Source organism: Pelodiscus sinensis, chromosome 2 (genome assembly GCF_049634645.1).
Source record: "Pelodiscus sinensis isolate JC-2024 chromosome 2, ASM4963464v1, whole genome shotgun sequence".
In the NCBI taxonomy this organism is placed as follows: domain Eukaryota; kingdom Metazoa; phylum Chordata; order Testudines; family Trionychidae; genus Pelodiscus; species Pelodiscus sinensis.
In genome coordinates this window covers 150,980,040-151,000,224 of record NC_134712.1, presented here as the reverse complement: position 1 = coordinate 151,000,224, position 20,185 = coordinate 150,980,040, and the positions used below count along the sequence as shown (strand labels likewise).

The following is a 20,185-nucleotide window of genomic DNA, read 5'->3' as shown; positions in this document are numbered from 1 at the left end:
CCGTGTTAGTCTGAATCTGCAAAAGCGGCGAGGAGTACTGTGGTACTTTATAGACTAACTGAAGTGTAGGAGCATAAGCTTTCGTGGGCAAAGACCCACTTTGTCAGATCCCTCCAAAGCAGTTCAACCCCTCCCAGCTCCAGATCATCTGCAAACTTTCTCAGTGTACTCTCTATGCCAATATCTAAATCATTAAGATAGATAACAGAACAGGTTCCAAAACTGACCCCTGCAGAAGCCAACTTGTTATGCCCTTCCAGCATGACTGTGAACCATTAATTACTACTCTGAGAATGGCATCAAAATTCCACGTTATGCCTAGTATATAGTTAAAAATTAGAGTGTCATAGCTAAGGGCTGTGGAAAGCTTCATGCCCACAACACCACAGTTAGGTCAACCAAACCCTCTATGTAAAGGTGGTTATATTCTTCCATTGACCTTTCTGCCAACCTAGCTACAGCCTCAGGGACATGTGAATTAAAGTATTCACAGAAAAAAAAAGTAAGCAGTAGCTTTGCTACAGCACTATATTGGCAGTACTGCTAACCTATAGAATACGTGTACCCATAAATTCTTAGGATGTAGAAATAAAAGATCATCATGGTAGATTGGGTCAGGATAAAGTAATGCCAAGATCCTATAAATATCCATGTTGCTTGGTTTAGTGAGCTTTGTGGGTGCTCTGGTTCATTCTCCTGCACTACTACTTCTACACTGCTCATGCACATTGATCAACTATTAGCTTAGCTTCTGATCTCCACTGTACCTGCCTACACTTTCAACTTCAATGGTATGTCAGGGGAAAGATTGATCCTCTATCACCTAACCACAGGTCTTCAGGAAGGGGTCTAAGTATGCTGAATTAAGCAATTCTCTAATTTAGTAATGTTACCAGAGGGAGTTCTTGAAGTGTATTATGTTTTAACAACTATATGCTTTTTGATGTTTGTTACTCTTCTACTTATTTCAATAAAGGTTTTAAGGAATAGTTACTGTCCTCTATTTAAGTCTTCTAGGATAGAACCCTCTGGATTCTCTCTCTGTAGCCTGGTTTGGGATAACAATTAAGTATCTTCTGGTCAAATATGGCCAGTGGCGAGCCATAAACCCTAGCTCACAACATTCAGGTCTACATTATATAAAATGTACAGGGTCATGGATAGACAATATGGGAGAAACTGACTGGGCACTGAAGTACAGAAGCAGGATGAGTTTATTTAGTGCACCTCTACTTAGTAACCCAATGAGATGCACACAAATCAATCAAAGATGATAGCCTCTGCCATTACAGCTCCCCTATCCTCTCATATCATGGGACAAAAAGTAAAAAGTCAAGTATCGTTCAACCATATCTATGTTTGTAAGTTGCTAAAGTGAAAGAATATGTAGGAACATCTTTAGTTAATTATTACAAAATAAGTAACAGTACATAAAAATAGCTGTATCATAAGATGTCTCAGTAAAATGTATTTTTCAAAAAAGTTCCAATAATTTATGGCAGGCAGAACAGAGATGGCATGTTTAGTATGGAACAATCTGGATCAAGATTTACTTCTCTGCCTCATCCCAATAGGGAAACAGTGGTCTGTTAACATATATTAAGTCCTTGAAATATGAGCAACCACAACTGTACACCCTTAGCATGACCAGTTAAAATTAAATGAAACTAAAATTATTCAATATTCATACAACAAAAATATTTCACTCACAGAACAACTGTTTTTCACACCTAGTGGGAAAGCAACAACATCATACCTTATGGCTTCTTCTACAGACTGGCCAACTATATTTGATGATGGGCCTGGCTGTGACAAAGGTGTCAAGCTAATCACCCACTTCACTGGTTTATAATACTCATCACTGGAACTTAACAGATAAAACAGCGTGGTCAGGAAAATCACCTGTAAAACAAATCACAATTTAAAAAAAATAATTAAACATGCTGATACAGGAAACCCCCACATTATGACAGCCCGAGTTGCAACCCCCTGCACTTACGACCACTTTTATAAGTGTGGAAAGGGCCGAAACCCCCGACTTACATCCTCAGCCTGCATCTGTGACAGTACACAGCGCCTACTGTAAATGCTGATTCGAGTTATAACGCCCCCAACTTGCGACACTTCCCCAAGAACCAATTGCGTTGCAAGTCAGGGGCTGCCTGCAATAGCATACAAATATATTTCAGATGATTTAATATAATTGGGGAACACAAAAAATGCTACTAGACACACAGACTTCGAGAAATGCATGGCAAGTCATACAGAGGACACATCTGAAAGTAAACCTTCTCTTTGAAAAAGCAACAGTTGTCTTGGCTTAAAAAAGAAACCCAAAAAACAGCCCTGACTGTTGCCACAGCCTTACAGTTCCTGGGCCAGAACTTGGAGTAGTGGGTGGCCCTGGCTTCTCCCCAACCCTTTCCATGCCACTACAGAGACTGTCCCTGAGTAGGGAGGACCAGGACTACAGAGTTTCACCCCATGTTATGGACTATCCTGTGATGAGTGTGGCTCAGTAGGCTGTGGATCTTCCCTTTAGAAAAAGAAGAGGCTATTCCGGCTGAACACTATCTGCCAGAAGCACAGGTCACTCAGGCACAGCCAGAACTCTGCCACAATATTCTGAAAAATTTCAGAATCACTTTAACCACCAAAGAAGCAGTAACATATAGCTCTATTAATTTCAATTGTGGATCAACAAAAGAAGAGAGAGAGAGGACACTGAAGATAACCAGATAAGCTAATCTTTGCATTTTATAGAGCACTTAGTTGAATTTTTAAATTAAGAAATCACTGTGTAAAAATTAAACTTCTAAGTCATAATTGAGGCAGTAAGAAAAGGGACTGGCGAGAAGATTCTGTACTAAAATATATAACCTAGCCCTATATATTAGTATACTTTAATTGTGTGCGAGACAGCTCTGTACACTGCAAATCATTTCTACTCCTGCTGTTCACTGAGTTACTTTCTGTCCAGGGGTTTTACTGCTGACTTTTTTAATCTGTGTTGAAAATGTCCATATTCCCCAACTGAATTGTAGGTCTCTTTCTGACAAATGGCACTTGTATTTTCCTGTTCTGCAGTAAAAATGAGTTGAACCAATTTTATTCACTGTTGTTCTGCAGAAAGTGTGTAAATTCAATTCTACTTAAAACAGTAACAAAACAGTCAGCCTGTGTCACTGATTAGAGGATCAAAATCAGCCTTGGTTTGAGAGAATACTGCTAAAAAAAAAGAGCCGTTCCTATTTGCACTAAGTTGAATTGCCGATAAACCCAGAGGAATATTGAGTTAAATGAAGACAATTGGTCTATTTCAGAGGTGGGGAACCTAAGGTCCGGGGGGCTGGATCCAGGCAAGGGAGGGGGAGAGAGAAGGGCACACACATCTGGCCCCAAGACTTGGGGCTCCTCCCAGCTTTGGGGAGCCTGAGCTGGTGCTCCAGTCCTCCATTATCCCCCTGTGGAACTGGAGCACACAAAATCTACTAATCCGCCCTCCCCCTGCACAGGCTCTGGTGTGTGAGAGGAATGTGGTGAGTGTCTTTCTCCTTCTTAATTAGGGGCCAAATCAGTGAGGGGGGTTGTTTTATTTTATTTGCGCTTCTCATTTGTGTGTAGCCCCCAATTGATTTTTCTGTGGGTCAGAGGTGCTCAACACAAAAAAGGTTCCCCACACCTGGTCTATTTGGACATAAGCAGTGAGGATTTTATTTAAAACGAAGGTATTATGAGGGATACAGCTGGAGAGATGCTGCACCAGGCCAGCAGCTCAGTAATTGCATTAGCAGCTCAGTAATCTTAACAGAAAGCAAAGATTATTAAGATAAGACCAATATAACCAACCCCTCTGACACTGTAAATCTTGGCTCTGATGGCATATGTGCTAAGAGGAAACAAGATATAGTTAATACCAGATTGAGTGGTGCCAAAGTGATTGGTACCAGAACCAATGGGCCAATCCGCACTAGAGAAAACCCATGGGGTGATACTTAAGTCTCTACACACAAGCCAGAGATAGAATGACTTCATCAGCAGCACAGGTATAAACTTCATGTTTCTGCAGACACCAGAAAAATGCTTGATAAAGCTTTCAGTTGTCCTTTTTTTCCTGGTTGAAAGGGGAGATGTCTTTCATGTAAATTGTCATCTACGCTCTTTGGATGAAAAATGCTGAACTCTTCTCCTTTCTGGATGGGAGGGAGAGGGCGGGGGGAGGACAACAGTAGAAGGCTTTGATTAGGTAGCAGCCCTGGAAGCTAACACAAGCAGTTACTGCTGAAACACGTTTTGCAGAACACTGCTTGGACCCAGAAGGAGCTTGCTCTCCAGGATTGTAGGCAGGCCTTAGGCATATCTAGGGTGAAGAGCTTTAATTGAATATCTTGTGATTTTAAAATTGGTTTTGAAAACAAATTTCTGGGTGATGTGTTCCTCAGAGAAGAAATAAACTCTGCATCCATCATACAGGGGAAGCAAGACATACTTAAACCCAGGAGATTTTCCTTCGGCCATGAAGCTGAAGCCCCAATACTGGGTGAAGAGAGAAAATTCAACTAAAATTTATAAAACAAACATACAAACTACTGAACTAGTCTTAAACAATGTTAAAGAGAACTATATATAAATACTAGTATAGAAATACAAATTTTGGCTAGGGTATTGTGCCTGGGTTCCTGGACATGATAGAAGATTGTGATTGGGTGGAAGAGTGATTGGTGCAAAGGCAGACATCCTGCTAAAGAAAGAGTACAAAAGGGTCGTCTGGGCCATGAAGAGGCTATGAGAATAACTGTGGCTCCGTCCCTCTGTATTTTTTGTACTACTCAGCAGAGTGGGGATATTGGTGGAAAGGCATAAGAGAGACCATAATCCCATTTTATTAGAGTGCATCTCCCAAAAATTGTTCGCCCTTTCCAGCTCTGGAGCAGAAGTCTGGCACTTCTTGTTGCTGTGAGTGGCAAAAAGATTGATCCTGGGGTGATTTACAGATTGAAGATTGGGTTGATAATAGCAGTGCTTATCTCTCATTCATGTCCTCAAGGAAGAGCTCTGCTGTGTGTGTCTGCAGTAGCATTGAGAACATCTGGAAGGTGAAAGGCAGATATTGTTATTCTGTGCTGGAGGTACCAGTTCCAGAATGTCATGGAATCTGTGCAGAGGGTGTGGGATCAAGCACTCTCTTGTCTATTTATATAAAATAGTTGCCAGTGTAGACTCTGACATGCTTGTTGCTGATGAAAGGAGGAAATTGGCTGCCAATGTACTGCCTGGAGCTCAGTATGTATATGTATGTAGTGCTCTTTCTGAGGTGGACTATAGACCCTGAGTGATATGGTCCTGCAAGTATACTCCCCATCCAGTAAGGGAGGCATCTGTGATGATAGTCACAGAGGGATCTTGTCATGTGAACAGGATCATTGACCAAAGGTTGCAAACATGTGTCCATGTGAGAAACTGTTTGACCGATGATGGGTTTGGGTGGAGGTGGAAAGGACCTTGGTGAATGCGTATGTTCGGCCTGTAAACTGTACTAAGCCATTCCAGTAAGCACTGCACAGAGATGTGTGCATTCGGGACAACCACATTACAGGTGGCTGTGTGTCTGAATAGTTGGGAGACAATAGTGGACCGTAACCTGGGAACTGCACTTCATCGTTTCTGAATCTGTTGCGTGGCAGAGAAACAGTCACAGTTGTTGCATTGAGTTCAGCTCCTATTAAATGTACCTTTTGTGTTGGGAGTGAAAGTTGATTTTGTTTTATTTGTAGGCTGAGAGAGTGGAAGCATCAGATGATGATGAAAGTATTTCATTGAGAGTCCCTTCATGGATTGTGTCTTCAGGAGGTCATCATCCAGATAAGGAAAAATAATGATGTGCTTCTTTGAGACGCAAAATCACTACCACCAGGATTTTGGAAAAAAGACTTGATACCAAAAGGTAAGACCTTGTACTGATAGTGATTGGGACCTAGGATAAATCAGAGAAAATGTTTATGAGCTAGTTGTATGGAAACATGAAAACAAATGTCTGAAAGATGGAGGGATGAAAACCAACCTCCTTGTCCAGCTCTGAGATAATTGGTGTGAGGGTCACCATTTTAAACTTCAGCTTTTTCACATATTTGTTGGGGAGCTCTGAGGTCAAGAATTGGGCACCATCCCCCACTCTTCTTTTCTAAGTGAAACTAATAAGACTAGAACCCTTTGTATTGGGTCAGAACGGGTTCTGTGGCTCTCAGTTGGACAGGTTGTGAGAGTGGTCCCTGAAGAGGGACAAGTTGGGGGGTGAAGGAGATGGTGTAGCTTAATTCTACTGTCTGCAACATCCATTTATCTGAGGTTATGGCTTGTCAATTTCCACAGAATGCAAGGACATCATAATTGAATAATTTAGGAGAGAGCAATGGAGCTGGAGACTGAAAGCCGTTTTCCAAACTCTTGACTAATTCCTCAAATCTGTTTCTTAAATTTGAGGGGACTGAGGCGCAGTGTCTGAGGATAGACACTGACGTTGAGACATCTTTCTGTTTTGCTGGCATTGATGCTGGTCATGTGATCTTTGTGGTTGTTGTGAGTATGTATGCAGGATACCATGGCGTGGGAATGGCTGATATCTATACTATCTATGTCTAAGTGCTGATGTGTGGACTCCGAAGGATCAAAGTATGGCCCTGGAGTCCTTCATAGCATGGAGGACCTCACTGGTGTTTATGGTGAAGAGTTTCTCTCCATCAAATGGGAGATCCTCCACCATGGACTGTATCTCACGTGGGAAGTCAAAAGTTGAATCACGATGATCACCTCATGAATTCTGTTGTAGCTATGGATCTTACTGCTGTGTCAGTGGCATTAAAAGAAGCATATAGAGAGATGTGTGAAATTGTATGACTCTTTTAGTACCGCTTTAAGCTGTTTTTTTGCCTCAGGAATGTTAATCATTAAGTCATTGAATTTGGAATAATTAGTGTTTGTATTTACTAAGGAGGGCCACTAAATTGGAGTGTAGAAGCAGCATATACTTTCCAGACCAAGAGGTCTAGCCTTTTATTGTCCCTGTCTGAAGGAGTAGAGTGATAATGTTGCTGCTTGTTCCTTTGGTAAGAGGCTTTCACAACCAAGGAGTTCAGAGCAGGATGTTCAGAGTGACTACTGGGGGCAGCTATGCTACCAAGGGAGTGGTCAGCAAGGTTGGGGCTCTGCCATCTTGCCTGTGAGCACACCGATTAAGTAGCCCCTCACCCCAAGCCCTTCTCTCCCCCCCCCCACCCCGCGGCCCTTGGCCGCAGCACTATAGGGGGGTGGGGGGGGGGAGAAAAAGAAGAACCTTTGGCAGCCAGGGGGCAGGAGAAGAAGAGAAAAGCACCCCTAGCAGCTAGGAGGATTGGGGGAAGGAAGAGAAAAGGCCCGTGCCAGAGGGAACCTCCCACCCTGAACCCCTCCTTACTCCCAACCTGAAGTCCTGCACCCTCCTCTGCCCCCAGTCTTCTTCACTGCCTCCTCGCATCCCCAAGGCCCTGCCCTGAGTCCTGAACCCCAAATCACCAGGCCCCTGCCCTGAAGGACCTGGGCAACTCTGGGTAAGTCTGCTAGTATTATCCACACACACATCGCACAGTGATTATGACAACCCCTGACACACAGGCTTTTAGTGGAGACCTTTCCTGACATTCTTTGATGATGAACTTAGGGCATCGTTGTATCCCTATGCAATCTGGTGCCCTAGGCCTGTTGTATCCCGAGTCCTTGAGTTACACCTTGATGGCATCCATTTTTTTTAAAGGAGGAAGTGGTGGGGGATACAGAACTTAGCACCCAGAGAAAAAAGCAACTCCAGAGACTTAAAAAAAAAAAAATCGAATCACACACAAGCATCTATTGTACTTTTTGTAGATGTAAGCAGAAAATAGGAGGAAATAAGTGGAAAACAAGTCTCAGGCTTTTTCAATCCAGGAGTAGCAGCATAGTGCATTTGGCAAAATGTTCCTCTCCTAACTACTGGCTGAATTGAAAGGATAGTCTGAATATTTTAAGACAACATTATCTTGGTGCTGCAGATAAGATGAAATCTCTACAAAAATGTTTTCTTGCTAGAAAATAGTGAGTTTCTGAAAAACTGTCAACCTTTTAATTTCAAGTGTTTTCAAAGAAAAGAAGTAGAGGCTAGAACATACTGAATTTGTTACTAAAACAATTTTAATAAAAAGGGAAAACTGGAAACTTCAGAGAACCAAGTCAGGATTTAACACATCCACTGAATTCAGAATACAGATTCTGAGCCTCAGAGGTTATAGAAAAAGATTACAGCTAATATTCACAAACTAGATATTCATACAATCTAGTATATGTGGAAACAAGTTGTAAGGACCCCTCATACAAGCTCAAGGAAGAGGAACTTATGAAGGATTACTGATACCGTCTGATATACATGATAGGGAGTGAATCTTAAAAGATGCAAAATCTATAATAGTTATCACTTACTAATGCCTTAATATACTGCACTTCTCAAACCTATTACATTAGAAAAGCACCACACGAAGAGATAAGTGGAAAGACCAAGAATTTTTCTGGAAATAATGTATGCTCTTTTAAAAGAAAAATCATCCTCTGGATGGTAGTTCAGCTGATATTTTGCTAGGAAAGAATTTAAATTCAACAAATCCAGCTCTCCAGAGCTCTGAGAATGACAACTAATATGTTGATTTTAATAACTGTCCCAGTGAACTGTTTGGATCCCTGTATACCAGGCTCAGTAGACAGATTTACTGCTTAACCTAAGGATATCCTTTTTTCCTCTTTTATAACCATAAATAATTTTAAATAAGTTTTTTTTTACTATATGGTTTACCATTAGGAGAACTTAATGTTTACATTTAATTTAAACATTTGACATAAGTTTTTATGGTACAGCGTGTTCTCCTTTTTCGGTAAGAATGTTTGTAAATGATTCATAAATGAAAGCAAAGAAGATAGAAGAGGATCAAAAATACCTCCTTCCCACCCACACCCTTCTTAAAAAAAAAAAAAAAAAAAAAAAAAAGGTAGAAATTCAGGAATGGGGTAAAGATGTGGTCTTGAAGACCTGTTCATCAGGCTCACTTCATCTTCAAATATTTTTATTTCTAATATAATCTCACTAGACAACAAACACCACTTTCAGTGTTTCACCAGGGATGAAATATTAGACCCAGGAAGAAATGTAAATATTTGTATACACTATTTATTTTTGATGCTTTCTCTCCCCTGGTTGAAGTAAGGGACAATTGCAGAACAGCAAAACTATTAATAGATGTAAGAAATTTTTTTTGGTAACTTAGGGTAGCAATTCAGCTAAGAAATCTTCACGGCCCACTCTTATTTTTTACCCAAGTGTTATTGTGGGCCACCACAAATGCCCTGAATTAGCATTTGATTAAAAAAACAACAAATGATCTGGTAGCACTTTATAGACTAACGAAACATATAGATGGTATCATGAGCTTTCGTGGGCACAGCCCACTTCTTCAGATGACTGGAGTTGATTCAAGTTATACAGTCTTAGTTATCTAAACAAATGGAAAAAGATCTTGCATCCTCTTCTCATTGTTTCTATTAACTGCTGAAGTTAGTCTAACAGTAAGCCTATATTTTCTTACAATTATTCAAAACATATTTTAAAACACATAACAAAAACACCAGCAGGATTTCCATCATGCTTCCAAGGTCAGTGTTTGTTTAGATTAAAAAAACACACACTCAGACCAGAGTCCTTGACCCAAGCTAGCTCAGTGATCACAAGCCACAGGCTCTGTTCCAGCCATTAAGTTATTTTAAAGTAGCAGCTGTCAACACACAGCTGCAATGGAAAGAAAGCAATCACCTTTAACATTCCTAACCTCTCCACACAGATGTGACCATCAGATTTAGAAAAAAAAAGTTAAGCCACATTACACAAAAAACAAAGTGATACACACTTAAACAAAAGCTTGTTTTTAGTAAAAGGTATAAGAGCATTATTTGAATATGTGCACTAGTGTTAATACCCGAGTCCAAAAAGCATCTTGTAATAAAAAAAAGTTGGAAAATAAAAATTAATTTATTGTAAATGCTTTCTTAATGAATGCAACGGAACAGTAACTATGTAATCAGTAATTTTGCTTACAATTCCAGATAATTTTACCCTAGAGAAAATGCCTTTGGAGATGTACTATGGAAAAACTGACAATACTAGATTTTAGAATGAACTATAAGCAAAATAAGTGGAAACTGTCAAAAATTTTCAACAAGACTAAAAGGATTCTGAAAGGTTACAGGCTGAGGATACAAGTTATGTTAGATGTACTAATTTAAAATGATACTGTGGGGCTGGATAGATTAATGCTTAGCTTGGCATTGGTATCCTTACAGCAGGAATATCCAGCCCTGTTGACACTCTCTGCAAACTCTAATGTACCAGCACTCCTAGCTATTTTCGAGACACCACTGACTTCCTAAGGAAACTACAGAGCATCAGTAGTGGAATCCAGTGATGGGGATTCCACAACCTCCTTTTGGAATACTAATCCATCATATAACTACCCATAAAGTTATAAAGTTTTTTTCTAATATATGAACTAAATATTCCTTGCTACATAAAGCCAATTTTTTGTCCTACCTTTAGTGGACATGGAGAATAATTGGTCACAGATTTCTCTGTAACAGTCTTCAGACAGGGTTTTATCAGTTTTCCTTTAGAAAAAACTGAAGACCAAACATACTTAGTTGTGTTAGCCTTTCTTCATAGGTCACATTTTCTAAACCTTTTATCACCACCTAAATTGAGTAGACCAAGATAGTTACCTTTTATGTTTTACATACGAGCAGTATTCCCACCTCACCAGTTATTCTCTATTTTGCAGTTGAGCATTTGATTTTTCCCCCTTTCTAAAGAAATACTTTGTACAGTTCTTGGTATCAGAAAAAAAAAAAAAAAAAAAAAAAAAAAAAAAAAAAACAGCCTAGCACAGTGTTTCTCAAACTGCTACGCAGAGCCCCAGGGCTCCGTGAGACATCTCCAGGGGCTCCACAAAGTTGACAAACTGGAAACATTGATAGGTACAACACATACAATCAGTGGACCGCTGGGGCTCCGCATAAATTTTTACGCATGTAAAGGACTCTGGAGCCCAAAAAGTTTGAGAACCACTGGCCTAGCAGCACCTTAAAGATTAACAGAACAGGTAGATGGTATCATGAGCTCTCGTGGGTACAACCCACTTCTTCAGGTGTCATACTCTGCTCACCTGTCCAATCAAGGACTTATTTTAACTCCCTGACCATGTTTTGACAGATTTTTTTTTGTTTTTTTTGGGGGGGGAGGGGGGGGAAGGGAGGTGTTAAGAAAAACCCTTACCAATTACATGTTCCTTCCTTTTCCATCAAACAGTAGAATTCCCACTCCCCTCTGCCCAAATTATTCTGTGTCTAAATTCAGGATAGGTTATATTATAAGCCAATGATATGATTAAGGTCTAATCTTTCAGGATTCTGCAGGTCTAGAAATAGGAGATTTGTAAAACTACAAAGGAGGAACTAACAATGTCCCCAATGAGAATGGTGGCAAAGAGGGGTACAGTTATTGTTGCTAAACCCAGAAAGTCCCAAGGTAACAGATTTAGATGTCATGGCATTTTTATTAATTTTAAAAGCTATTTTAGATCACATTTAAAGGACTTTTGAGAGATGTTCTTTTTATTACTCCTTTTGCTATAAAACTGGTACAGAAGGTGGATTCTAGGCAATGAGAATACACAGCTTTATAGGCAGTAGGACTCAGGCATATGCAGAATACATAATGATTTGAAATAAATAATTTTGGATTATTCTGCCTGCCTTGCACCATTCTGCTGGCACAAATCAGCTGGAAAGCTTGATTAATTAGCTTCTCGATATACCCTTCGGGCAAGTAAAACTATACTTTCTTCTTCGGTCACCCATAATAGGTGATGTTTGGGAAGAACATTCCTATACCCTAGAATGACCCAGTTTCTAGAACAGTCCCTAGGGAAATAGCAACACCTATAAAGTAATTGTCAGTAGCTTCCAAGATATTTAAATAGTGCCAAAGAATGAACTGGTTCCAGGATCAGGTAAATACACCACTATCTCCATCCTTCTTCAGGCTGGATGCATAGCTGCAGTTGATGATGTAGGCACTTATAAGTACAGGATTATTTGAATTATTTATGAATGGGCAAAATGGTTATCCTAAAACCTCATGCTTATAAAACCTTTATTCTGTATAAATATTCATTACTCGGATATACAAAACAAAAGCACTTTAAAAAAAACCCAGTTTAATCTGTGAACAAGAATTCACCAATACTAAATATGTTCTTTAAACCTTTCATTCTGTGTTCTAAAGATGAATTGAAAGCTACATCAACTTATAGGGAAGTAAGACAAGTTGTATAAACCATCCACTGCATGTTACTTACCAGTGAGAGCACAAAATTGAGAAGGGCTGTCCCACTGTAGAAGAGGATTGTCACTAATGTTGTTATTGTGGTAAAGAGTAGGCTTAAATTACGACTCATCACTATCCACAAGGATTCCAGAATCTGGAAAGAAAATAAAAAAAGTCAAATATCTGAAATCATTACTTGGACTAAAATTATCTGAAATATAAACATGGCCAGAAAATGATTTCTCCCTACAACACAGCTACAAAGAATATATTTAAAAAGACAGATTTTTGTCAAAAATCAAAAGCTAAGATTTTTCACAAAACAATTTTTTCATAAAAGCCCTTTTGTCAGATATGTTTTAATGGATTATTTTGACAATTCTAATAAAATAGCGTGATTTCAATTCACAAGATTATGTGAAGACTTCAATTCTTACCGGGAAGGCAGTTCTGTTGCCACTTTCATTACAAGCAGTGAACTTTGTGGGAGATAAAAATCTCACCCTTTCCTCAAAAGCAGATATGCCAGTTAAGACAAGAAACATGCTATAGTAACATTATTAGCAGATTTAAAACTATTTAAGCAAAATTTAAATAAAATACTGTTATTTATAACTCTGAAGAAAAAATAAGTTTTATATTAATTTGGGCTATTTTATTGTCTAATTTGTTCACACAATTAACACAATATAGAAATTATGATGTGTAATGGTAAATTAATAAATTAGATTAGCTGAGTACATAAGCTCATAAAATCAGCAAATGATATTTTGGGGAACTGACAATGCTTTCTAGTTGTAGGTGACAAGGAAGAGATTGGTTGTGAGATGGTTTTAAAAAAAAGTGAGAGAGACTTAGTTCAGATTGTTACAATAAGCTTTCTCAGGGTGTGATGTCCAAAAAAGGATAGCACAGGGAGCTTGGAACTGCAAAAGGTAAAACTGAGTGGAAATAAACTGAAGTAGTAGGAAGAGTTATGACAAAAGGTCCTCATTTTCAAAATTCCTACAACAGTTTTTCAGTGGATACTGAAGTTGGTAAGGATACAACAATGTGTACAGTGTGCATGCATGCACCCACATGATGTTGAAAGACTAATATTCACATTTTAGGTAACAGTTTTTGGGAGGCCCTAAAGGAAGAATTGCAGTAAGCAAGGTAAGAATTGTCAAATGCAAGAACGAGCAGTGCTCAGATAATAACAGATAGGATATGACAGAGGCTAAAGAAAACCTACTGAGCTTACCATTGTAAAGGGTGCAAATGAATTTATACTCCAAGATTACTTCAATGCTCAGAGGTAAATACAAGGTCAGAGTGCAGAATGTTAAGACGCAGAAGCCATTCAACAAAGTAGCGGGTCAAGTCAAGAAAAACACCCAGTTAAATTTTATATTACTAAATGCAGGTTAAGTGGGAGGTTGATTTACATTTTTAGATCAGAGGCATTAGTCCATCACTGCAATTAGGATATATTTTAAGCTGATGTCAGCAGCTTCTCTAGCAAAACAAAATTAAGTATCTCGTATTAAATAGCAACATTTTGGTTGTCTTTGGCTGTTGGACAATGATTCTTTTGTTTTGCCTGCAATAAGGTCAGATGTAATGAGGGGAAGGATGCTGGAAATTAAAGGAAGTAGAGATAAAGAAGGGCACTGGAGTAAATGAAATGCTCAAGAAGTGCATGGTAGTGGCTGGGATCATCCTGAAGACTGTCAACTGGAAGTGCTAATAAATAAGTACAATTATGACATTGTTGGCATCACAGAAACTTGGTGGGATAATACACATGATTGGAATGTTTCTATAGAAGGGTACAGCTTGCTCAGAAAGGGCAGACAGGGGAAAAAAGGGAGGAGATGTTGCCTTATACATTAAAAATGAACACACTTGGAGTGAGGTGGAGATGGACATAGGAGACAGAAGTGTTGAGAGTCTCTGGGTTAGGCTAAAAGGGATTAAAACCAAAGATGATGTCATGCTAGGAGTCTACTACAGGCCACCTACCCAGGTGGAAGAAGTGGATGAGGCTTTTTTTAAACAACTAACAAAATCATCCAAAGCCCAAGATTTGGTGGTGATGGGGGACTTCAACTATCCAGATATATGTTGAGAAAATAACACTGCGGGGCACAGACTATCCAATAAGTTCTTGGACTGCATTGGAGACAACTTTTTATTTCAGAAGGTTGAAAAAACTACCGGGGGGAAGCTGTTCTAGATTTAATCCTAACAAATAGGGAGGAACTAGTTGAGAATTTGAAAGTGGAAGGCAGCTTGCATGAAAGTGATCATGAAATCACAGAATTCACAATTCTAAGGAAGGGTAGAAGGGAGAACAGCAAAATAGAGACAATGGATTTCAGGAAGGCGGATTTTGGTAAGCTCAGAGAGCTGGTAGGTAAGGTCCCATGGGAATCGAGACTGAGGGGAAAAACAACTGAGGAGAGTTGGCAGTTTTTCAAAGGGACATTGTTAAAGGGCCAAAAGCAAGCTATTCTGCTGTGTCAGAAAGATAGAAAATATGGCAAAAGACCACATTGGCTTAACCACAAGATCTTGCATGATCTAAAAATAAAAAAGGAGTCATATAAAAAATGGAAAGTAGGACAAATTACGAAGGATGAATATAGGCAAACAGCACAGGAATGCAGGGGCAAGATTAGAAAGGCAAAGGCACAGAATAAGCTCAAACTAGCTACCGGAATAAAGGGAAACATGAATACTTTTTATAAATATATTAGAAGCAAGAGGAAAACCAAGAAGAGGGTAGGCCCACTGGTCAGTGAGGAGGGAGAAACAGTAATAGGAAACTTGGAAATGGCAGAGATGCTCAATGACTTCTTTGTTTCGGTCTTCTCCGAGAAGTCTGTAGGAATGCTTAACATAGTGAATGCTAGTGGGAAGGGGGTAATTTTAGAAGGTAAAATAAAAAAAGATGTGGCCAGACAGCCCGCCTCCACCACATCCATCTTATTTGCCTTCCTGAAGCATACAGGACAGAGAAGGAGCACTAAAATCAGCATAGTCTATGCTGGCTCATCTGATCCTGAGAAGCTGAAACATAGATATGAGGAGAGATCAGGATATGCGAGACTGCCACCGGCTGGCACCTATGTTGATTCGAACACACACACAGTCCCTGGAAGAGGAATTTCCCACTGAGAAAAGAATCCCCAGTAATTCCAATTTAGTTATCTCTCTTACAAGTGTAAATTAAGTTCACAACTCCCTTGTAAGAACTGGTCTCACAAAAGACAGACCAGCCCCATTTGGCATGACAGATAAGAAAGAGAAATACGTGACCCCATGAGTATAAAAGATGGGCCCAGCACACACTCACTTTGAGTGTCATTCTACCCTCTACCTGCTGGTCGGCTTAGGTGTTTGACCTCCCGAGGTTCTATGGGGACGCCCACCTCGTATTTTCGTCTTTCCTAGGAATTGAGGGACCGGCCCTGGCCTGACATGCTGGAGTCGAGAAGCACAGAAGGGGGTAAAAATTGTACCTGGATGTGGTCCTCTGTCTTAAGTGTACACATAGAAAGAGTAAGCTGTTACTTGGTACCATTATTTCTATTTTTCTATCTTTATCTTCTTTGTAACCATTTTTAAGATCTATATTTTGCTAGCAGTATCTATATTTTGCTAGTAGTTAAGAAATAGAGCAATAGCCATTGTAACCATATGATTTATAAGCTTCTTTAATAAACCTGTAACGGTTTAAGTTTTAACCTGACTCCTTCAGTTGCTGTAACAGAACCAAGTACAATTTAAAAGAACTTCAGCCGGTCTTAAGGGACAGATATAGGGAGCCCTGACCGTCGGCTGACAAAAGAACAAGTTAAAAATCACCTAGAAAAGTTAGATGCCTGCAAGTCACCAGGGGCTGACGAAATGCATCTTAGAATACTCAAGGAGCTGATAGAGGAGGTATCTGAGCCTCTAGCTATCATCTTTGGAAAATCATGGGAGACAGGAGAGATTCCAGAGGGCTGGAAAAGGTCAAATATAGTGCCCAGCTATAAAAAGGGAAATAAGAACAACCCAGGAAACTACAGACCAGTTAGTTTAACTTCTGTGCCAGGGAAGATAATGGAGCAAGTAATTAAGGAAATCATCTGTGAACACTTGGAAAGTGGCAAGGTGATAGGGAACAGCCAGCATGGATTTGTAAAGAACAAATCATGTCAAACCAATCTGATAGCTTTCTTTGATAGGATAACGAGTCTTGTGGATAAGGGAGAAGTGGTGTATGTGGTATACCTAGACTTTAGTAAGGCGTTTGATACGGTCTCGCATGATATTCTTATCAATAAACTAGGTAAAAACAACTTAGATGGGACTGCTGTAAGGTGGGTGCATAACTGGCTGGATAACCGTACTCGGAGAGTAGTTATTAACGGTTCACAATCCTGCTGGAAAGGCATAACAAGTGGGGTTCCGCAGGGGTTTGTTTTGGGACCAGCTCTGTTCAATATCTTCATCAACGATTTAGATATTGGTATAGAAAGTACGCTTATTAAGTTTGCAGATGATACCAAACTGGGAGGGGTTGCGACTAATCTGGAGGATAGGGGCATAATTCAAAATGACCTGGACAAATTGGAGAAATGGTCTGAGGTAAATAGGATGAAGTTTAATAAAGACAAATGCAAAGTGCACCACTTCAGAAGGAACAATCAGTTTCATACATACAGAATGGGAAGCGACTGTCTGGGAAGGAGTACAGCAGAAAGGGATCTAGGGGTTATAGTGGACCATAAGTTGAATATGAGTCAGCAGTGTGATGCTGTTGCAAAGAAAGCAAACATGATTCTGGGATGCATTAACAGGTGTGTTGTAAGCAAGACACAAGAAGTCATTCTTCCGCTCTATTCTGCGCTGGTTAGGCCTCAACTGGACTATTGTGTACAGGTCTGGGCACCGCATTCAAGAAAGATGTGGAGAAATTGGAGAGGGTCCAGAGAAGAGCAACAAGAATGATTAAAGGTCTAGAGAACATGACCTATGAGGGCAGGCTGAAGGAATTAGGTTTGTTTAGTTTAGAGAAGAGAAGATTGAGGGGGGACATGGTAGCAGTTTTCAGGTATCTAAAAGGGTGTCATAAGGAGAAAGGAGAAAATTTCTTCATCTTGGCCTCTGGGGATAGAACAAGAAGCAATGGGTTTAAACTGCAGCAAGGGAGGTTTAGGTTGGACATTAGGAAAAAGTTCCTAACTGTCAGGGTAGTTAAACACTGGAATAAATTGCCCAAGGAGGTTGTAGACCTCCATCTGTGGAGATATTTAAGAGTAGGTTAGATAAATGTCTATCAGGGATGCTCTAGACAGTATTTGGTCCTGCCATGAGGGCAGGGGACTGGACTCGATGACCTCTCGAGGTCCCTTCCAGTCCTAGTATTCTATGATTCTATGAACATTCTGATCAAAAATTGCAACAAAGTCTTTCCAGTGCATGATGAAATTACAACTTGGGTGAGGAAAGGAACTAAATCGGATTGAAAAAAAATCAGATTTTAAATTAGTAATAATAGTTACTGGAAAATGCAATTAGTGATTTCAGCATTAATAATTTCCACACAATCTATTGGATTAGTCAAAGTGAAAAATTTAGCTATATAATGGGTTTTATTCTCAATTCCTATGCACAATACGTGAAGTTATTCACAACTGGGACAACTCTAGGCTGAACTACAGTATTTTAATGTACCTGAGAGTGAAGCCTGAGCAAAAGAAGCTAACTGGTACACAGACTTGCAGAATGTCACCCCACCAACATTGGTTATTACAAATACTTCAAACTCATCCTCAAATGACTTCCTAGAGAAGTTCAAGTTCTCAGTTCTTACTTTCAAGATACTCAATGGTTTGGGCCTGGGTATAAATGAAGACTGCAGTTGACAGCTTTGCTCCTCTGTCATAATGGAACTTCCTACAATAAGTATAAAGCTTATCTGTTCAGAAGAGGGTGCTTTCTCCAGGCCCTGCCTAAGATTATGACATTAACTCCCACAAGAACCATCACAAACCTCACCACCTTCTGCTTTAACTGTAAAGCAGATTTCTTTCATCTTGCTTTCTCTAACAATATTGCAACATATCGCTAATTATATTATAAAAAGTCCAAAACCAATAACTCCACTGCAGTTTTCTCCCTGGGGAGAGAAAGTATAAACACATGGTAGATGCTAGTCACTAGTTTTGTGTGCCACTGGAAAGTAGTAATATACTACAGTGAGGACCATGGCATAAAAACCTATACAGATTCTTAAACAAAGCATGTCATTAATTCATTTCCTGAAATATATTTAACACTAGCTATGCATGAATAATTTTTCCCCATGCAGGGTCTAGAATATACCCACTGTGTATATTCATATTCAATTAACAAACTGCCAAAATTTGAGTTATTTAATATTAATTCAGCCCTTGCCCCCAAGCTACTTTAAACACAGCCCTCTTAATATCTCAGTACAGTATTCAAAGAACATAGTACTATGGAGCTACGCAAAACTCAAAAGAATCCCTTTTCAGGAATTGTGCCAACACCTTCATCAGTCTTAATTCACATGGCTATGCCCCTCTCAAATATAAGGTTCTAACAATCTCAAAAACTCAAAGCAACACTGGACTTAATCTTAAACACCACATGGTTAAATGGTTAAACATGTACACTATAAATTGTCCCACACATGTAAGACAGATTTCTAAATCATTTGACCAATCTGGTCTGAGTTTGAATCTGTCAAACATCTTAAACAAGGTGAGTTTCACATAATTTCTGGTTTGGTTGTAAACATTTCATTCATATTTATTAACAGATATTAAAGCCAAGAAAATCAAATACAAAACCACAACTATTATGAAAAATAGTTTATCAGTTTTTTACAAGATGCATCATACTCTTAATTTAGAAATAGCAGCAAAAAGAGGTTTATAGTAGAAACCAGGTGTAGGACTTTGTGCAAAATATTTGGTATAGATGTATTATGCTGTAAATAAAAGAAAAAGAAAAATGTAGAACTGCCCTAGAGGAAAGTTGGGTACAATAAGTCTACCAAATAAGCATGTGTTACTACAGACACAAATATATTCGTCTTACGTGATTATAGTGCAATGCTGTAGGACAAACCAAGACCTCTTTCTTTAGGAAAAACATCTTACGCCATTAGAATTAAGATTTTCCTATTATGTGAGGTCTGGATTGCTGACCCAGGGCCAAAACACAGTTTTAACACTTGGATTACTTTCATATCTCAATTTTTCTATTTAAATAACTCAAATTGGAACATAAATACACTATGCAGGCTTTTGAATTGGAACAAAAATAGCTAAAGTATCCTAAATAGGTGCAGCTTACTGAAAGTTGTAACAGAGTGCCCTATTCTTCCAGTCCAGGACATCTCTGACAATATTAAGTGCTAGTGTAAAGATGGATGACTTTATGAAAGCAGCTAGAGAATCAATCTAAGGAGATATAAGCCAGGTCTCTCATCATCTGGAAAGCTTCAAGTATTTATTCATAAGTTTAGAAAGGGTCATTTTGCTCTCAAGGATCCCAGCATGATTTTTTTTTTAAACTATAAAAGTAACAGACATGGAATGACTCTTCTTTCTGAATAATTCAGAAAAAGAAATGACTATTTCCTTTTTTCAAATGTTGAATCTTGAAGAGCTGGCTATGTGATAAGCAGGGACCATTTGTCTGAAAGGATAGTCTTAAGGCCTTGTCTACCCTGAGATGTTTCGTCACCAA

At 39.2% G+C, this 20,185-nt stretch overlaps 1 protein-coding gene across 4 annotated transcripts in view; it reads right to left on the bottom strand.

Moving 5' to 3' along the window:
- The window catches only part of TMEM245 (transmembrane protein 245), a 147,653-nt gene that overhangs the window by 53,086 nt on the left and 74,382 nt on the right, over positions 1-20,185 (bottom strand). For all 4 annotated transcript variants that reach the window (XR_012901837.1, XM_075921638.1, XM_075921639.1 and 1 more), the window contains 2 exons: positions 12,459-12,581; positions 1,757-1,902 (listed from right to left, as the gene is read on the bottom strand). Coding sequence is in view for 3 of the 4 variants with exons in the window: in XM_075921638.1 (XP_075777753.1) it covers positions 1,757-1,902; positions 12,459-12,581 (269 nt within the window). In the remaining variant the exon portion in view is untranslated. The remainder of the gene's footprint in view (positions 1-1,756; positions 1,903-12,458; positions 12,582-20,185) is intronic.